At 37.3% G+C, this 17,302-nt stretch overlaps 1 protein-coding gene across 1 annotated transcript in view; it reads left to right on the top strand.

Annotated features, from left to right (window-relative positions):
* RDH10 (retinol dehydrogenase 10) overlaps window positions 1–15,169 on the top strand; it is a 35,065-nt gene extending 19,896 nt beyond the window's left edge. Inside the window, exons 3-6 of the mRNA XM_036755749.1 lie at window positions 9,628–9,726; window positions 11,580–11,725; window positions 13,552–13,683; window positions 13,808–15,169. Of these exons, the coding sequence (XP_036611644.1) occupies window positions 9,628–9,726; window positions 11,580–11,725; window positions 13,552–13,683; window positions 13,808–13,931 (501 nt within the window). The 3' untranslated portion in view covers window positions 13,932–15,169. The remainder of the gene's footprint in view (window positions 1–9,627; window positions 9,727–11,579; window positions 11,726–13,551; window positions 13,684–13,807) is intronic.
* The last annotated feature ends 2,133 nt before the right edge of the window (window positions 15,170–17,302 follow it).

Consider the following 17,302-nt stretch of genomic DNA (forward strand, 5'->3'; position numbering starts at 1 on the left):
ACCTACAGTGTATTAGTGAGCCTGTGTTCCTGTAGCCCCTTCAGCACCATTTCCATCTTTCCCTGCCTTTGCCAGCTTCATGGTTGCAAGGGTAAAACTTCAGAGTTATTTGAATTTGTATTTCTTATTGCTGTCTTTGAATGATCTGAGATTATTGATAATCTTTTGAAATTGTTTCTTATTGTTTTATCTCTTATCTTTTGGGAAGAGATTGAATTTTAAATATGAGACTTGAATTGGAGCAGTAGATATACTAGTACTATTGTGAAATTTTTGTAGTTCTGAGTCACCGTTTGAGGTTAACACCATCCCATCCTTTAATAGCAGCAGTCACTGTTTAATGAGCACTTATTTTTGCTGAATTATTAGTATTGCCATCGTTCTAATCGTGTCCATTTAAAAAGTCTAGCTGTTTCTTTTATTAGCTTTTTGGCTGCAAGGCAACTGCAGAAGTGTTCTTGCGTATATGTATTAGATATTAACTGCTTCTGCAATTCAATTTGAAATCTCTCTAGCCACAGAAATAATAAATCAAAAAATAAAGGAGGGGGTAACTTGGTAAAAATTTGACTTTTGGGCTTTTTCTGTTCCCTTCTCCTTGCTTAAATAATAGAGAAGGAACTATAGTGTGCCTTGGATTTTTATATCTTGCCTTAATTCAGATGTAAGTTAAAATGACCGACCCCATGTCTAGGTACCTTAGAGGATGCTTAACCTTATTTTGTGTTGTAGATCCCTTTGGCAATCTGGCAAAACCTACAGACTCCTTCTCAGAGTAATGTTTTTAAATACATAAAATACAAACATAGGAAGCCAATTATATTGAAATGCAATTTTCAAAGTGTTTTCTTAAACATGTTCATGGATCCCTGCCTTAGAGAGCTACCCCCACTGTTATTGATCTCAAAAGTCTTGGGAACACATCACACAATTTGGTTTCTGTCACTCTATGTTCATTTAGATAACTCTTGACTGCTATAAATTTCAAAATAGATGTTCGTTAGAACCAAAATATGATTTCATACAGTTTACATACTAGTACAGATTAGGTTTGTGTTTAGTTAACACTTAAAGGTAATTTCATAATTGAGAAAAGAGATTTTCTAAATACTTCTTTGAGTATAGTAAAGTTTCAAAGTTTTGGTGGTCAGCATCTTAAAACATAACACTTGCAAATTTAAGAATCTTAGTTCATTTAATCCATATCTTTTTTCTAGGTTCCCAACTCTCTGATTTCCCTTCCTCCTTTTTAAGCATTTGATTAATCTTTTCAGCTATTTCTAGAATTTTTGACTAAGTTTTACAAAGTTTTCTGTGTCTTAGTGCCTTAAATAGTTCCGTACCATCAATACATTAATTATATAAACTTTTCCAGTGGAGATGAGAAAGATCTTGCAAAAAAAAAAACCCTCAAAATAATCACTTTTCCTTCATATAAGAAGGTAAAATTTCCTTCTTTACATTTTGTTTATGGATGTTTTTTGTTTTGTCACAAAATGCACTTCTCTAAAAACTCCCCAATAAAGTATATTTCTCCAAAACAGATAAACAAAACCTTCTAATTACATGATTACTAATGATTAGAGAAATGCAAATTAAAACAACTCTGAGGTACCATCTTACACTGATCATATTGACTAACATGACAGAAAAGGAAAATGACAGACACTGGAAGGGATATGGAAAAATAAGTTTACTAATACACTCTTGGTGGAGTTGTGAACTGGTCCAACCATTCTGGAGAACAATTTGGAACTAAAGAATTAGAAATTGAGGGGATGCCCATCAATTGGGGAATGGCTGAACAAGCTGTGGTATCTGATTGTGATGGAATACTGTTGTGCTGTAAGAAATGATGAGGGGGATGATTTCAGAAAAACCTGGGAAGACTTATATGAATTGATGCAAAGTGAAGTGAACAGAATGAAGAGAATATTATAAACAGTAACATCGTTATTGTAAGGATGAGCAACTGTGAAAGACTTAGCCACTTTGATCAAGACAATGATCCAAGACAATTCTAAAGGACTCATGATGAAAAATGCTACCCACCTCCAGAGAAAGAACTGATGAACTCTGAGTGTGGATTGAAGCATGCTTTTTCACTTTCTATATTTTTCTTGATTGTTTTTTGCAACATGAATAATATGGAAATGCATGTTTTGCATGAATTCACATATGTAATATTATCATATAACTTGTCTTCTCATTGGGTGGGAGAAATTGGAGGGAGGGTGAGAATTTAGAACTCAAAATTTTAAAAATGAATTAGAAAGGAAGAATGGTGGGCTAGAGCCAGATTATGAGGGCTACAGCGGTTTTATTTTATTTATCCTATAGGCAATAGGGAGCCAGTGGAGATTCTTGGATACAGGAGGGATATTATCCTACCTATGCTAAGGAATATCTATCTTGGAAGTTGTATAAATGGAATCATAGAATGGATTGCAGAGGGAAGAGACTCAAAGTTCAGTTAAAAGGCTGTTGTCCAGAGAATAGGCAATCGGACCCTAAACTAGGATGACCACTTGGTGGTAAAGAAAAGGAAATGGTTACGAGAGATGTTTTTGAGGTAGTAATAGCAGTAAGACCTGGCAACTCATTAGATATGGGTGGATGAGCAAGGGGAAAGAGTGAGAGACACCTACATGAACATAGAGCCAGTTAGTGATATCAGACAGAGGAGACCAAACTGCATAGTGGAAGGAATGGTGGGTTTAGTCAGGACATCTTTGAGCCCTATCCCAGTGTCAGAGAGGTGAGAAAACTGGGCCATAGTCATAGAACCACTAAGCATCATTTCTCATTTATAAAACAAAGGCAGTGTTTATTACCTAATACGCAGGGTTGTAGTGAGGAGAAAGGCCTTTGTAAATTAAAAGCACTTCTTGTTTAGCAGATCAGTCATGTCTGATTCTTTGTGACTCCATTTGGAGTTTTCTTGGCAAAGATACTGCAATAGTTTGACATCTCCTTCTCCAGCTCATTTTACAGATGAAGAAACTGAAGTAAGCAGGGCAAAGTGACTCGACCAGGGTCATAGAACTAGTAATTGTTTGGTTTTGCACTTAGGTCTTCCGGACTCCAGGGCTGATACTCTATCCATTGCACCTCCTAGTTGCCCTTTGAAAGCACTACTAAACATGAAAGCAAATAACAATCATATTCCTTTCCTGGAAGTCCTTTATCATCATTCATCACATTTATTTTTTTTGCATTTATGATTAATAACGTGCCTGCTTCTAAGAAGAGTTTGAGGCATCAAGGTATTTTTTCCTATTCCTATCATAATCTCCATTGTGTTTTTTAGAATTTTATAGGCCTAAACTTGAAATTCTTCTGATTCGTAGACAGCTAGATAATAGGGAGTTAGAAAAGCTCTGAGGAAGGATGCTTTTTAGAAGTGTTCTCTTGATCAAAAGAATATTGTACATATGCGTTAAGAATATTTCTCTTGTGAGAATTTGAATTTCTTAATTAGTGTCCATTAATCTGATTTATTTACAAATAGAAGTTTATGTATGCTTTTGCCTACATCTTTAACATGTCATCAGTCTCAAATTTTCAAAAGCCACACTTTGCAGATGCAGCATTTCTTTGCATTCTCATTTGTTTAGTTTTCTACTAATTTGTCCTGACATTGCAGCTGCAGTCCTCTTTGTGCTGTAAAATCTTTCATTAAGGACACCAAGAATGAACTAGAGGATTTTTGGAAAGGGGAGGGAAGGAGTGATAGACTGTTAAGAGTTAATTTGCCGTAAATCTGTAAGAACAGATTACTGAAGATGTGACATAGCTTATAATTGTTCATTTAGTTTCACTCAAGTGTTTAAGAAGTCATTAAGATTATGCAAACATAGGAAAACATGAGGTTTACAACTACCATTGAAAGTTACTTATGGGGGAAAAGAAGTTGCCTATGCTTTTAAGAGAAATTTTGAGGTATTATGGAAAATGTGTGGAGTGTTTCACAAAACGTGGTACAGCATCTATTAGAATTTTGGTTTCTTCTGAATTTCTGCCTTCCTGTTTATACAGAAATTTCTGACTGAAAGATTTAGTAAGAATTTGATATTGTAGCTTCTTGATAAAACTCCTCATTTCAAAATTCAGCTTCTACAATTTATCATATTTGGCCAGGGCTGAAATATACAATAAAATAATTTATGTGTGGCTGTAGGTCTTTATAGCCAAAATGGTATATTATATATATACTATGTAGAAAGTGTAGATGGCCTTTTAAATTCCCTTCCAACTCCAAAGCCTCCCGTTTTATAGGTCTTTTTAGCTAGAATGTGACAAAGCATTGGGCAGTTCTCTAGAATCTGAAACCCCCCTAGGATGAGGGCCCCAGCCTTTTTCCCATGTTCAGACCTACTTTGTATTTCCTTGAAGTCCTGTGATAGTTGCTGAGAGAGCATGCAAGTCTCTGCCAATTGAACTCCCTGCTGGTATCCCCTGCCAGCTATGGGAAAGCCGGCATAATGCCAACAACCAGCTTAGAGGTCTGCCCAGGTAAGTCTGAGAGTCAGTGATAGACTAACTGTCTACTGTTTGGGGATCCACTGACCTAAATAGTCACTTGTTATCATCTGGGTAACAAAGCAAAACTTCTTTCAGGTGGAAGATGTGGACTGGCAGAAATTCATCTGATAATTGTGTAACTCTGTTGTTTTACACTTTGGCAACACAGCCCTAGATTTGTACATAAGCTACTGGATTATGCATTTCAAATATTTGCCCTTATATTTTTTCTCATGACTATTCTGGAACAAATGAAAAGCTCTTAGAACCTTAGTTTGAACTGACTGGTGTCATAGCAACTGACACTTCACCCTTTGCTGATCCCTACCTCATTCTTGGTGTAATATTTGTGTGCATTAATAATGCATTATGAAGAGCCAAATTTCATTCTGCCATCAAACTATGTCAACCAGTGAATACCTTGTACTCGTCATCTCATATAGCATCTACCAAACCGCAGGGGACAAGAATAATTAGGAAGGTAAACTAGTACATAAAGTCAAACTGCTTTTGAAAATTACTGAATGTGATGCTTTCCATATAAATACATGTAAAAATAAAAAGTACGTAACATCCTTTTTCTTGTTTATGATAAAATTGATGTTGATTAAGTAACTTGCTCTCGTTCTTGTGAATGTAAAGCCTGAGTTTATTTGTGAAAGCATAAACAACATAGTTGATTCCTTTCATACAAACTGCTGAGGAAATGTTTAATGGAAACTCAGCACTCAGTCACATATTGTATTATGCTACAATGTGAAACCTAAGCCAAGGTTTAGAAAGGAGACTGATTAAGTGGTAATGATTTGAATGTCCTCATACTAGTCCTTGCTTTGGGTGTTCATTCATAGAGTAGTTTTGTGGTGCCTACAAAATGACATTCTTTCTAAAGAAAGGCCTTCAACTGATTAGCCAAAGAATGTTTATCTTAGAGCTATAGAGAAAGCTATGGCAAATTTAGTCTTTTATTCACAGAAAGCCAAATTTATCCTTGATGGGGAACAGGAAAGGGAAACTAACCAAAAACAGTTTCCTTTTTTAAAATGCTGTTCAGTACAGTTTTTTGTTAGCTATTAAAAGTGGGGCAACTCACTAAGTAGGTATTCTGGTTTTATCCTCTAATTATACTGTGTCCACAAGATGCCAGTTGAAAAGTAAAAATCTCTATCAAACTAAGGTTGTTTTTCATGGATTTCTTGAAGTCGGTTACTCTTAAGTTGCAGGGCATGGGGCCCATGGGAGTTGGGGGAAGGAAGGGGGAGGGGGTGGTTTTTCTTTCTGTATGAAATTGACCTAAAATGATTGGCTTTTGTGACTGATGGACATTTCCTAGAATGTTTGGTGCAGCTGCCACACTCCACAGAAAGATGCACAAACCAAGTACTAGTTCCAAACAAAAATAAAATGTTTTAAGATGCCATCAGAACTGGGAAGAAGTTACCATTATCACTATCAGAATCTGATAGCCAATGAAGCAAAAATAGAAGCAGTTATACTTTTCTCTTCTATTCTACCAGATGTACAGAGGAAGAAATTATCTTCCAAGGCCTAGGGGAATGGATAGGTCATTTAATACCTATAGGCAAAAATGTCTTATAAGAATATGTAAAGATTATTAGAGCAAAACTATTTTGTGTTTTTATAAACACAAAAACCAGACACATAGAATTGGATTGTAAACAGCGTTTGTATTCTTGTTTGCAGCAGATATGATTCAGAATGTCAGTTAACCAAGTAGCAAATGTTAGGATTTTATATCATGTGAATTTCTCAGGAGTTAATGTTGGACTATTTAGCAAAGATATATGTAGAAATTCTTGAAATTACTACCACCATTTTGGTTTTCTCTTCCTTTCAGTCTAATCTTTAAAATGTAATAAGAACTGATTTAGAGTTTGTCATTAGTGATTCTTGACCTACTACTACTCTTGTAATACTTTTAGAGAATATAAAGACAATTAGCCAAAACATGATTCCTAACTAAAGACCTGGAAACACACAGATACTTTTCCTGGCCTATTTTGAGAATGTGTGCGCTCTGTAACAATTTAACTTTATTTTATTTATACAATTGAGTATTCACTCTGGAGTTTTATGCCGGAGCCTGAAGACAGATTTCAATGTCCTGAAAAAGTGGTTCTCGAAACTTAGGGTTCATGAACTGTTTCAGCAGAACAAAACCAAGATAATGACATGAACTACCTACTCCAGCCACTCTTACTTGATGGTACAAAAAAAAAGTCAAAATTTCTGCCAACTGTATAACTTTAACTTGTGCCTACCATTTAGTATTGCTAGGTATATGAGGAATACTAGAAAAATATATGGTACAGTTCACATCCTTGAGTGAAAATGTAGTTGGGGAGGCTGTTAATACTGGCACAAACAACATTATAAGGCAACCTATATGTAATTAAGTGCTAAACTGTATAGTACATAGTGTCACATAGGAATTTGGGGAAAGGAGGATTAGTTATTGTGGACTGGGTATATTCTGAGAAGACTTCATAGATAAGGTTGGGATAAGAGTTTACAATATGGGATTATTGTTGGGATTAAGCTAGAGAATATCTGTGAAATACTTTGAAAAGTATAAAGCACTATACAAATGTAATAATAATGCCACCAGCTTATTTGTACAGTCCTTTATAATTTATAAAGCAGTTTCACATAATTATTTCATTTTGATCCTCATAGCAACCCTGTGAAGTAGAAAGGACAGGTGACATTGCATCTTATAGATCAAGAAACTGAGACTGAGAGATGTGACTTGCCTGTGATCACACAGCTAACAAGCCCTCTCCCCCAAGGGACTCCAGCTTGGGCTCCCACAGCTTTATTATCGGGAGGAAGGAAACAGGGAAGTCTCTGAAATAAAACTTAGCTGTGTCTCATTTAGGGTATCCTAAAATGTATTGGAAAATACATTGAAAATATATTCAGTATACCATATAAATATTAGATAGAGGACAGAGATTTATTTTTTCCACCATAAAAAATGCTTAACATGTAAAACAAATATTTCAATTTCACATTCACCTTGGACCTGTATTGCCTCAGTAGTTCACCAAGGTGTCATTTGGGATTTTCCACTGCAGGGTCCTCCTTCACTGAGAACCATTGTGCTGTTCTGGAAATTGTCTCCTGCTAGGCAGCCAACACAGAGCAGCTAAGAAACTTATGGCTTGCCTTTATGGTAATTTCATCCTTCTGAAAGGATGGCACCCGGTGCTGAAGTGGAAAGGATAGGAATCTTTGAGTTCATACAGCTTGTGACCAAGGAAAGGAAAGATATCACCTTAGATTTTGGCAGAACAGATTTCAAAGAGTTCACAGCAAGGATAGGCAGGATCCAGTGGCCTAATATAAGGGGAGTTGGCCCAAGAGAGATAGAAAGCTCTCAAGAATGAAACCCTGAAGATAAGAAGAAGTTATTCCAAAGAGGCCAAAAAGAAGAGAAATAAATATAAAGAGAACCCACTGACCATTCTAGATTTGTAAAAGCTGACTCCAAGTCCAATAGTCTTTATTCACCATGTAGCCTTTCTTGGTACATAAGGGATTGTGATTGACCTGGGTCTTTGAAAGAGATAATTTAAAAGGAGAGCATCCCAGACGCAACAGTATGAGTCAAATGAATATCAAATGATAAGACAGATGAGTTGGTTAGTAGTGGAAGCTAAAGTTGTTGGATTTTTTTTTATCCTCATAAAAGATCGAAGATGGAATAGGTGATTGAGGATGAATACAAAAGACTAGTACATTCTCATAAGAATCATTTTAGAAGCACTAATACCCAGAATAGCTGAGACTGATTAAGAATACTAAGGACAACAAAGAGGGCTTTCCCTGGGATTTTTAAAAATTTGTGTTGAAGGAAAAGGAAGCATCAAAGAAAGAATAGGAATGCTACTGCTTAGAGTATTTTGGGTGGTGAGAAGGCCAAACTATTCAACTCTTATTTTGCTTAATGCCTCCTGTGCCAAGAAGAATTGTTCTGTGGAGTGGAAATGATAGGATTTTTTTTAAGTTAAGAGGGAGTTAAAACTGAAGTAAGATGATAATATAATAACTGGCTTCAATGAATCAAGTCACCAGAATTAGATGGACTGTGTCATCTGGTACTGAAAGAACTAGGCAATTAAATTGACAATGTAATTGAGTAATTGTCAGTCACTGGGAAGATGTGGCTAGGCAGTAGTTCATGAGAAGAAAACAAGATCTGGAGAGTTTAATGGTCAACTCCTTTTTTTCAAAAACACATAACAATGGTGGCTATACTAGACTACATTAAGGGACGGCTTCCAGAAGGAGAGGAGTCATCGTTCTTCTGATCAGACCATACCTGGAACACTGTTCACCTTTGAAAGCCACATGTTAGAAATGACATAGACAAGATAAAGCACATCCTAGTGGTGGCCAGGTTTTGGAAACTGTAATAGGATTGTCAGCGTTGGTTATGGTGGGGGGAAGGGAAAGAAGAGGGAGTTTCCAAATAGATATCTGGCCAGTGGTTATAACTGGTTACAACTTCTACGAGCTGCTGAAGTTAGGCGATAGAGGGGCCAGGTCCTGGTACAGAAGTAAGGAGTCTGGAACTGAAGAGTAAAGCAGTAGGGAGGAATGTTGGAGTGTCACGGTAGGTATGATTGTATTGGCAATAGATCTATTACTGATTATCTTGAGGAGAGTAAGATTCAACCATCTTCCCATCCTCTGCTGGTTGATCACATACCCCCTTGTGTCAAGCCATAACTTGGCCACACTTTGGAGATCACTGATCTAGACCACTGCTTTAAAGGGCTGCTTTTAACGCTCCTCACCCTTTCCCCTAACAATAGCTCAGGATAGATGATCGTGCATTAAAATCCAATTAGCTGCAGCTAGTTCCTAGTCCTTGCCATAGGAATAATACATTGTTGTGTTAAGTAGACATTTACAGGACCCGCTGTCTTCCTAATAAATGCAGAAGTTTTTGTTTTACTGAATTGGGAAAATAAAACATTTTGAAGCTAAAATTTAATTTCTGTTAACGGTTTTATGTTGTAGATGAGTTTCATGTAACATTAAGAATAATTGTTGACACTCAACTTTCTTTTTCAGACCACTAAAGCTTTTCTTCCTACAATGCTGGAGATTAATCATGGTCACATTGTGACAGTTGCAAGTTCCCTAGGATTGTTCAGTACTGCTGGAGTTGAGGTTTGTCAACTACAAATCATTTTCTTCTGTTAAATTTGTATATATTAAGTGTCAAGCCCACTTGCAGCAATAGGGTTAACTACTGTTTAAACAATTCATAGTCCGTCAAGGACTCTCCCCACCGGCCCCCCATCCCCCAAGGATTTCTGATCTTGCTAGTTAGAATGAGAATGACTTTTTACAAAAATTTCCCTTAAGAATCTAAACTTTTATGACAGTTGACAGCAGTTATCAGTACTTAAACCTCTCAACTGACAGAACATAGTTTGTGCTAGTACTAGACCAGATAGAAGGACAAGTCCTGATTCCTCCTGGGTGTCAGGGAGGTTAATGGCCCTGATTTGTAGCTGCTAATGCTAGTGGCAACAGGAGAACCTTGGCCAGAGTTTGTAATCCTGGGCAGGACACTTGCAGTCCCATCCAAACAGCACCTGTAAAGTGCTTGTAATGTGCCAATCACCATACAACACATTGGTGATGCCAGAGAACAAAACTGAAGCAATACACACAACCCTGCCCCCACCCTACCCCCACCACCAAGGACCTTACATTCTGACAGGGGTGGAGGGAGTATGATACAGCATGTACAAAGATAAATATATACAGCATAATTTAAGGAAGTGGAAGCAAGCACTAACAATCAAGGGGCCCAGGAAAGCCCTCCCAACGGAGGTGGTCCATAAGCTGACCCCTAAAGGAAGCTACAGGGGCAAAGAAGCAGAAGCCAGGTCAAGCCCTTATCAAAATGGATGGTGGAGGCACATGATACTTACTCATGTTAATTCATCCCTGTTTCAGTGGATCAGAAGGGGTAGCTATGGTATATGGGAGATGTAGCCCATAAAACTCCTAAGACTACCTTTTCCTTTAAAATGACCTTCCTAATCACATACTAATTTTATTTTTTAATATTTTTTCAAATTATATGTAAAAACAATTTTTAACAAAATTCATTTTTTTAAATTGAGTTCCAAACTCTCTTCCTCCCTTCTTTTCTCCTCTCCCTCGCCCCACTCCATTGAGAAGGCAAGCAGTTTGATGTAGGTTATACATCACAAATTAATGTTAAAGGTGAGCATGGTACAGTGTTGGATGTTGTTAGGCATGTAAAAGCGCCACTGTGTCTTCCCTGCACAATTGTATAAGATAAAGTAGCAAACATAAGGGCAGATGAACATGTTAAGAGAATAGGCTGAACTAGACAGCTTTCAGTCCAAGTTTATGAAAAAAATGAATCTTATAGACTCTGGTCAGGGGGATCAAAGTCCTGCTTCTGGTCTTCATGTATAGGTAACGAGGAAGGACATTCTTTTCACTGCACTGGGGGTGTGAGTTTCCTAAATTAGTGTTAACTTGCAGCCAAGCTATTTAATATATTTTTTTATTTGAACTTTAGCTTTAAAAAAGTCAGAGACTCAAACAAGTTATACTCTTAGCTAGACTAGTCTGCTTTGTTCTAGCCTTAATTTAAACAAACTGGTTTTTCAGTCTCATTTACTGAACAAGAGACCATTTGTAAACTTTCCAGACACTTCAAAGGCAGCCTCTCTCCATCTTTAACTTTAGCTTGTTAGCTTTCATAGAATCTTTGTGGTAACTTCCCCAAAGTAATGTGATACTTAGTTGCTGTGGCCAAAAAAAAAAAAGTGTTCATCTATTTCTGCTGTCACTTTGGAAATATTATTTCTGCACTGACCCAAATCCAATATCTGCCTTGAAATAGTTTTCTTTTCTTTGTTCATTCACCTGTAACATAGCAGACATCTAACTAAAGTTAATAGGACCAGTGCATCTAGCCTGCTTTGACTTTGGGAGACTACTTAGTGTTGTTTCTATTCTTCCCTCTAACACAGGATTATTGTGCCAGCAAATTTGGAGTCGTGGGTTTTCATGAATCCCTGAGCCATGAGCTAAAGGCTGCTGAAAAGGATGGAATTAAAACGACATTAGTTTGTCCTTACCTTGTAGATACTGGCATGTTCAGAGGCTGCAGAATCAGGTAAGAAAAGCCCACCTTTCTCCTTTTCAATAAAAGGGAGCAGGAGGTGAGGGGGAGAGTAAAGACATCCACGCACTTGACACTGGTTTTTCAGACACTTATGGCCTGCCTTGTTGCCATAACTATTAAACAGTAATTGCTGTTTTACATTTAAGAAAACTCATTAATATGTATTAAAATTAAAGCATAGGACTAAAGCATCATATTGATAAACTCACAAAAGTTAATGTGAAATTATCAAATGGGAAATTAATCAGAAAAGCATTCTCCATCCTGAAGAGTCAACCTAAGCATTAAAGGTTTCCCTTAGGGGTTATTTTTTTTAAGATCTCACCTATATTTTATTCAAAATTTCATTGGTCAGAGAAGGCTCACTGTATTACAGATTCCCTCTGCTTCCAAAGGACAGAAAGCATACCTATTACATCAAGACAGAATCTGTCAAGATGCATACTAATTTTTGCTTAAGACACACAGTTGCAAGATTCCTAGAGGTTATTTCTTGAGAAATAACATAGTTTCTATATTAGTGTATATAAGGGCAAGGTGGGCAGCAGCTTTCATGCGGGTTTTCATCGCATAGAGGAGAACTGGTGACAGCAGAGTAAAAATGCATTTCTTCTGAGGTCACCTGCTTTCTTAGTGAAAAGGTGAGAGAAGAGACCCCGCCCCCGCACTCCCAAGGTTGCTCACAGTGTCTGGGGGATGCCAGTCACAGGTGGAAGGAGAGACTGCAGTGGCTCTCACTAACTTGAATTAAGGATCGACCGCTACAGCCCAACCATAGGAAGATAAATGAGAGGCTTTGAGAAGTTTGTTTCAATGACTGAGCAAAGAAAGACAACTGAACTTGTTGCTGCTTGGTCAGAGCTTGTTCTTAACATGTTGCTTTTTAACTTCAACATTCCATCAAAGCAGGTGGGTGGAAGACTATTGCCACATTTGCAAATGGGACATGGTTAAATGATTTGTCCCATTCTTAAAAATCAGTCAAGACAAAGAGTAGGATACAAATAGCCTGACTCTTAATTCAATCCTGTTTCCTTTTTTTTCTTTTTTTCAATTTTGTTTTTGTTTTACCGTGAGTACTCAGCTGATGCTGTGGGTCTTGAGAAGCTCCCTGTAGTGCTGAGCATGGTGACAAGTGGGGATTTAATTAGCATAGTCACCTTCCAGTTAACCAGAGGAAGAAATAGTGAGTTCAAAGTGGTTTCTCCAGCTATGATAGACATTCAGAGATGGTATAGAATCAAACATCCATAGGCACACACCAACCCAAACTCAACTTTACTTCATCAGCCATGGATCTGATGGGTATTAGTGGGGAAATCGATGATAACTTAAAAAAAAATAGTACACCAAACTAATAGGGAGAGCACTGGAAGAGGGGCCAAGGAGCCTGAGCTCTACTTCCAGCTCTGCCTCTGGCCGTTGGTGTGACTTTGGGCAAGTTGCTTCCTGTTTTGTTTTGGTTTTATCAATAAAATAAGAGGAATGGACTACATAACAGAGTAAATATTCTCAGACTACTTAAAAAAATATTCTAACAATTGTTTTTCAATCACTTAAAGAAGGCTTCATCTCTCACGATAGCCCAAGCTTTGCCACTGCTCCAACCACAAGCATCACCTCCATATTTAGTGTTTGTACTTCACCTAAGTACAGCCTTAGCCTTGGCCTCCTCTGGAGGTGCTACAAAAATAATTTGAAGGAATTTTTTTTGCTTTATGGTTTTTCTCAAATTTGACTCTGTTGTACTTTACTAGAAAACAGACACACATGGCTTTTGTTCTTATTTTAGTTTTTTTTTAATGTACCATTTCCAGGAAAGAAATTGAGCCTTTTCTGCCACCTTTAAAGCCAGATTATTGTGTGAAACAGGCCATGAAGGCCATCCTCACAGACCAGCCCATGATCTGCACCCCTCGCCTCATGTACATTGTAACTTTCATGAAAAGGTAACTTTTTTAGAATCTCTTTGCATGCAGCCTTATCAACCTGGATGTCTTCTACTCCAGATGTTTTCTGAAACTAAAGTCCTGTTTTTAAAATGATGATGGCATCTTCTCCTTTCCTTTGCAGCATCCTACCTTTTGAAGCAGTTGTCTGCATGTATCGGTTCCTAGGAGCAGACAAGTGTATGTACCCCTTCATTGCGCAAAGAAAACAAGCTACAAACAATAATGAAGCTAAAAATGGAATTTAAGAATTTTTTGTCCAGATTGTCATTTGGAGCTGAAGATGATCAAAATGTTTGAAGATGATGCACATCAGCATCTACCCTGACATTTTCTGGATCTTAAGCCTGTGCGAACTTTTACAAATCAAACTTTTTTTTTATATAGACTGTAAATTAACTGACTAGAGTACTTGGAAAATGTGATAGGCAAAAATGAACTTAAGTAGCTGCCAACAGTGTCCTTTAGTTAGGACATTAAACCAGTCAATGTTTTTTATAGAAATGCACTGTGTGCCATCTTCAGACTATCATTGTTGTTAAAAATGAAGAGAAAGTCTAGAGATGGTAACTTTGGTGTATTTCAGGTGTGTTTTTCTTCAAAATCTCTCCAGGATTTATAAATTCATGCAGTTGAGAACACCTTTCAGCCAACTTTTTGCAACTTAAAAGAATGATGGCAGTACTATTCTCCTTACTTGTACCCATTAGCCCCGATTTGCAAAGTGGTGGTTGGGCTGTTTTCATATATGCATGTATCTTCAACTGTCTGCAAAACCAATTTTTCAATCTCCACCTATTCAAAGCTAAAATAATGTTCTTGAGTGTTATGGTAGAAAGCTGAACAGGTCTCTTCTGTTAAAAGTTACAATAAATTTTCTAAGCCTAATTCCAAATTTTATATTTGAAAAACTTTATTAGGTATCTAGCCATCACTCTGGAGACCTAGCTGTTTAGGAAAACTTTACATTTTTCTACCTATGAATTTTGCTGCATAAAGTGTCCTTCCCCCAGGAAGTTGCTGTATTTCTATTTCTTTACCTGGACTCATACCTAAAGTACATAGCAGCTCAATAAAGCAACAGTTTATATAAAATGCCCATTTTTGTGCCAACTATGATTAGTAAGGAAAAAACCTTACTCTATGGAGTGTGAAAGGGTGTAAAGATTCTTTCAGAAGTTTTATTCAAATTGTAGAACAGCAGATGACATTTTTACAGTATTTTTTTGTAAAGCAAACTATTTTGTGCCTTGAATTTGGTATCTGTGTATTAGTGAAACATTGTAAAAGTGAACTTCTACCTCTGTATCTAAATGTGTACCATTCACTTGTAAATTACTATAAACTATTCTGTGATTACTTTTTTAGAATGTCTCGTTTAAATAGTGACCAATGTCTATGGCTATTAAAGAGAGCCATCTTTTATTAAATGATTGGGAAGTTTTGTAAGAGACTGATTAAATTGAAAGAACTAACTTCCAGATAACCGATTGTATGCCTGTCCATGATTGGCCGTGCTGTTGGGAAACACTGTCTTCTTTGCACACCAAGTTCTATCTTAGGCTTCTTTAAATATTTGAGTGAGATGATTTTGCTAAATATATTTGTTAATATCCTCTCTATTCAGGTCATTTTAAATGTTTCATACTGCATGTAGAAAAACAGGAGGTAGAAAAAAGAGCAAAACTCCACCAAACAGCACTCTCATTACATGGATTCAATTATGCTACAGATCAGCTCAATGGAACACAGGCCAATCCTTCACCAGGGGCTGTGGCGAAGCCTTCCCCAATACCAGGATCATAGAGGCCCTAGTGAATAACCTCTGTTTGTATATCTTTAAGATCTACATTAGCTATGGATGTATGTCTGTAAGATACATCTTATACATATATCTTTATTTAAATGATGACACGTAGGCAGTGTCATCAAAGATACTTGCATCCTCTGTATAACTTTAAATCACAGATTTAAACAAGCAATGGAAAAGTGGGATCATAGGAGTGAGTGGTTGCACCTTAAAAGGTCATTTATTGTCATTTGAAAGTCATCCAAGACAGATTAAAATCTGCCTTTTTAACTCTTCCAAAAAAAAATTCTACAGCTCACTCCAAGATGTAATGAGCTTCAACGTAAGGGAATTCTTTATATTCAAGACAATTCTTTCTCCATAATTTAAGCATATTTTTCCAGCTTTCCTTTATTTCTTTGCTGGTCACCATCCTTGCTATTCAGGGTTATCCATCAACTTTGCCTTCTCTAAGCTTAAATAATCCCAGTTCACTTAAGCTTTCCTTATATATTTTGCTATCTTACATGCCACACCACTTAATCATTTTTCTGGTTCATCATCTTTCTCCCCCAACCCCACCAACTATAGAGAAAGTGTTCTCTATTTCCTTTTAGTGGCCTCTAGCTGTTAAGAGGCAGCTAGATGGTACAGGGGATGGAGCACCGGACCTGGAGTCAAGAAGACCACAGTTCGAATCTAGCCTCAGATGCTTATGAGCTGTGACCCTGGGCAGGTCATATAACCTCTCTGCTTGTTTTCTCAGGATGGGAATAAAAACAGCACCCACCTGGCAGGATTGTTGTGAGGATAAGTAAGATAATATTTGTAAACCAGTTAGCACAGTGCCTGGCAAGTATTTTTGAACTAAATAGCCAAAGCTGAGTCTGATGGAAAGTCATGGCCGTCGACATGTTAGGCCTAGATTAAAGAAGGAGGCCTCGAAGTTCCCTCTCTAGCCTGAGGTTCTGTGGTTCTCTGCTGGATCATCCATAGCACTTCCACATTCTATACTACATACGTATCTCAATAGCAAGCTTTATAGATAATGCTACATCACACACGATTCTTCTTTCTAGCGGCCATCTTTCAGCCATACTTGTTCCTGATCATGTCCCCTCGTATTAACATTTCTTCTAATTCAGATTCTTAACTTCATTCACTGTTTGTGTTTTCTTTTCCATCATCTTAGTACATCAGTTCATTCTTTCCCAATATTTTAAATGAAACTTAGACGCCTTCTTTCCTGAGTCACCTTTTTTTCTAGTTAAATATAAATACTACAGCAATTCCATCTTCCTGGTGCTACACAACAAATGAGTGCATAGTTGAGTAAATCACATCTCACGGACCAGTTTAGAATTGTGGAGCTATGTCCTATGATGAGTCAGTTAGTTTGCATCATCTTTTTGATCAGGTGAAATGATGAAAGTCAAAATTCCCAGGTAATAGGGATATCCAATAATCTCAGTAAAGGCACTAATACAATCATGGGGTTTTCTCCATGTCAGGGGCCCTGCCTTTGAAAGAGAGGGTCAGTAAGACTAAGCCTGCTGTGAACTAGAAAAACTTGGGGGTCAGATTCAGTTCTACTTCTTGTCCTAAGAGTGACACAACTCAGAATTGGGCCCCCAACACTGCCTCCACACCCTAAAATGAGATCGGATTTAAGACACAAGCTACTTCTGCCTTTTCCTGGGCCTGATTCGTTCTTAGACTGAGTGCTAGCAATATTTTCCCCAACTGGACCCTAGGCCCAAAGGCAATCCCCATTCCGACTAGGGTCAGTAATATTAATAAAAGAAATAAATAAAATAAAAGCCACAATGC

The sequence above is a fragment of the Trichosurus vulpecula genome, chromosome 1 (genome assembly GCF_011100635.1).
Source record: "Trichosurus vulpecula isolate mTriVul1 chromosome 1, mTriVul1.pri, whole genome shotgun sequence".
NCBI classification, from domain to species: Eukaryota; Metazoa; Chordata; class Mammalia; order Diprotodontia; family Phalangeridae; genus Trichosurus; species Trichosurus vulpecula.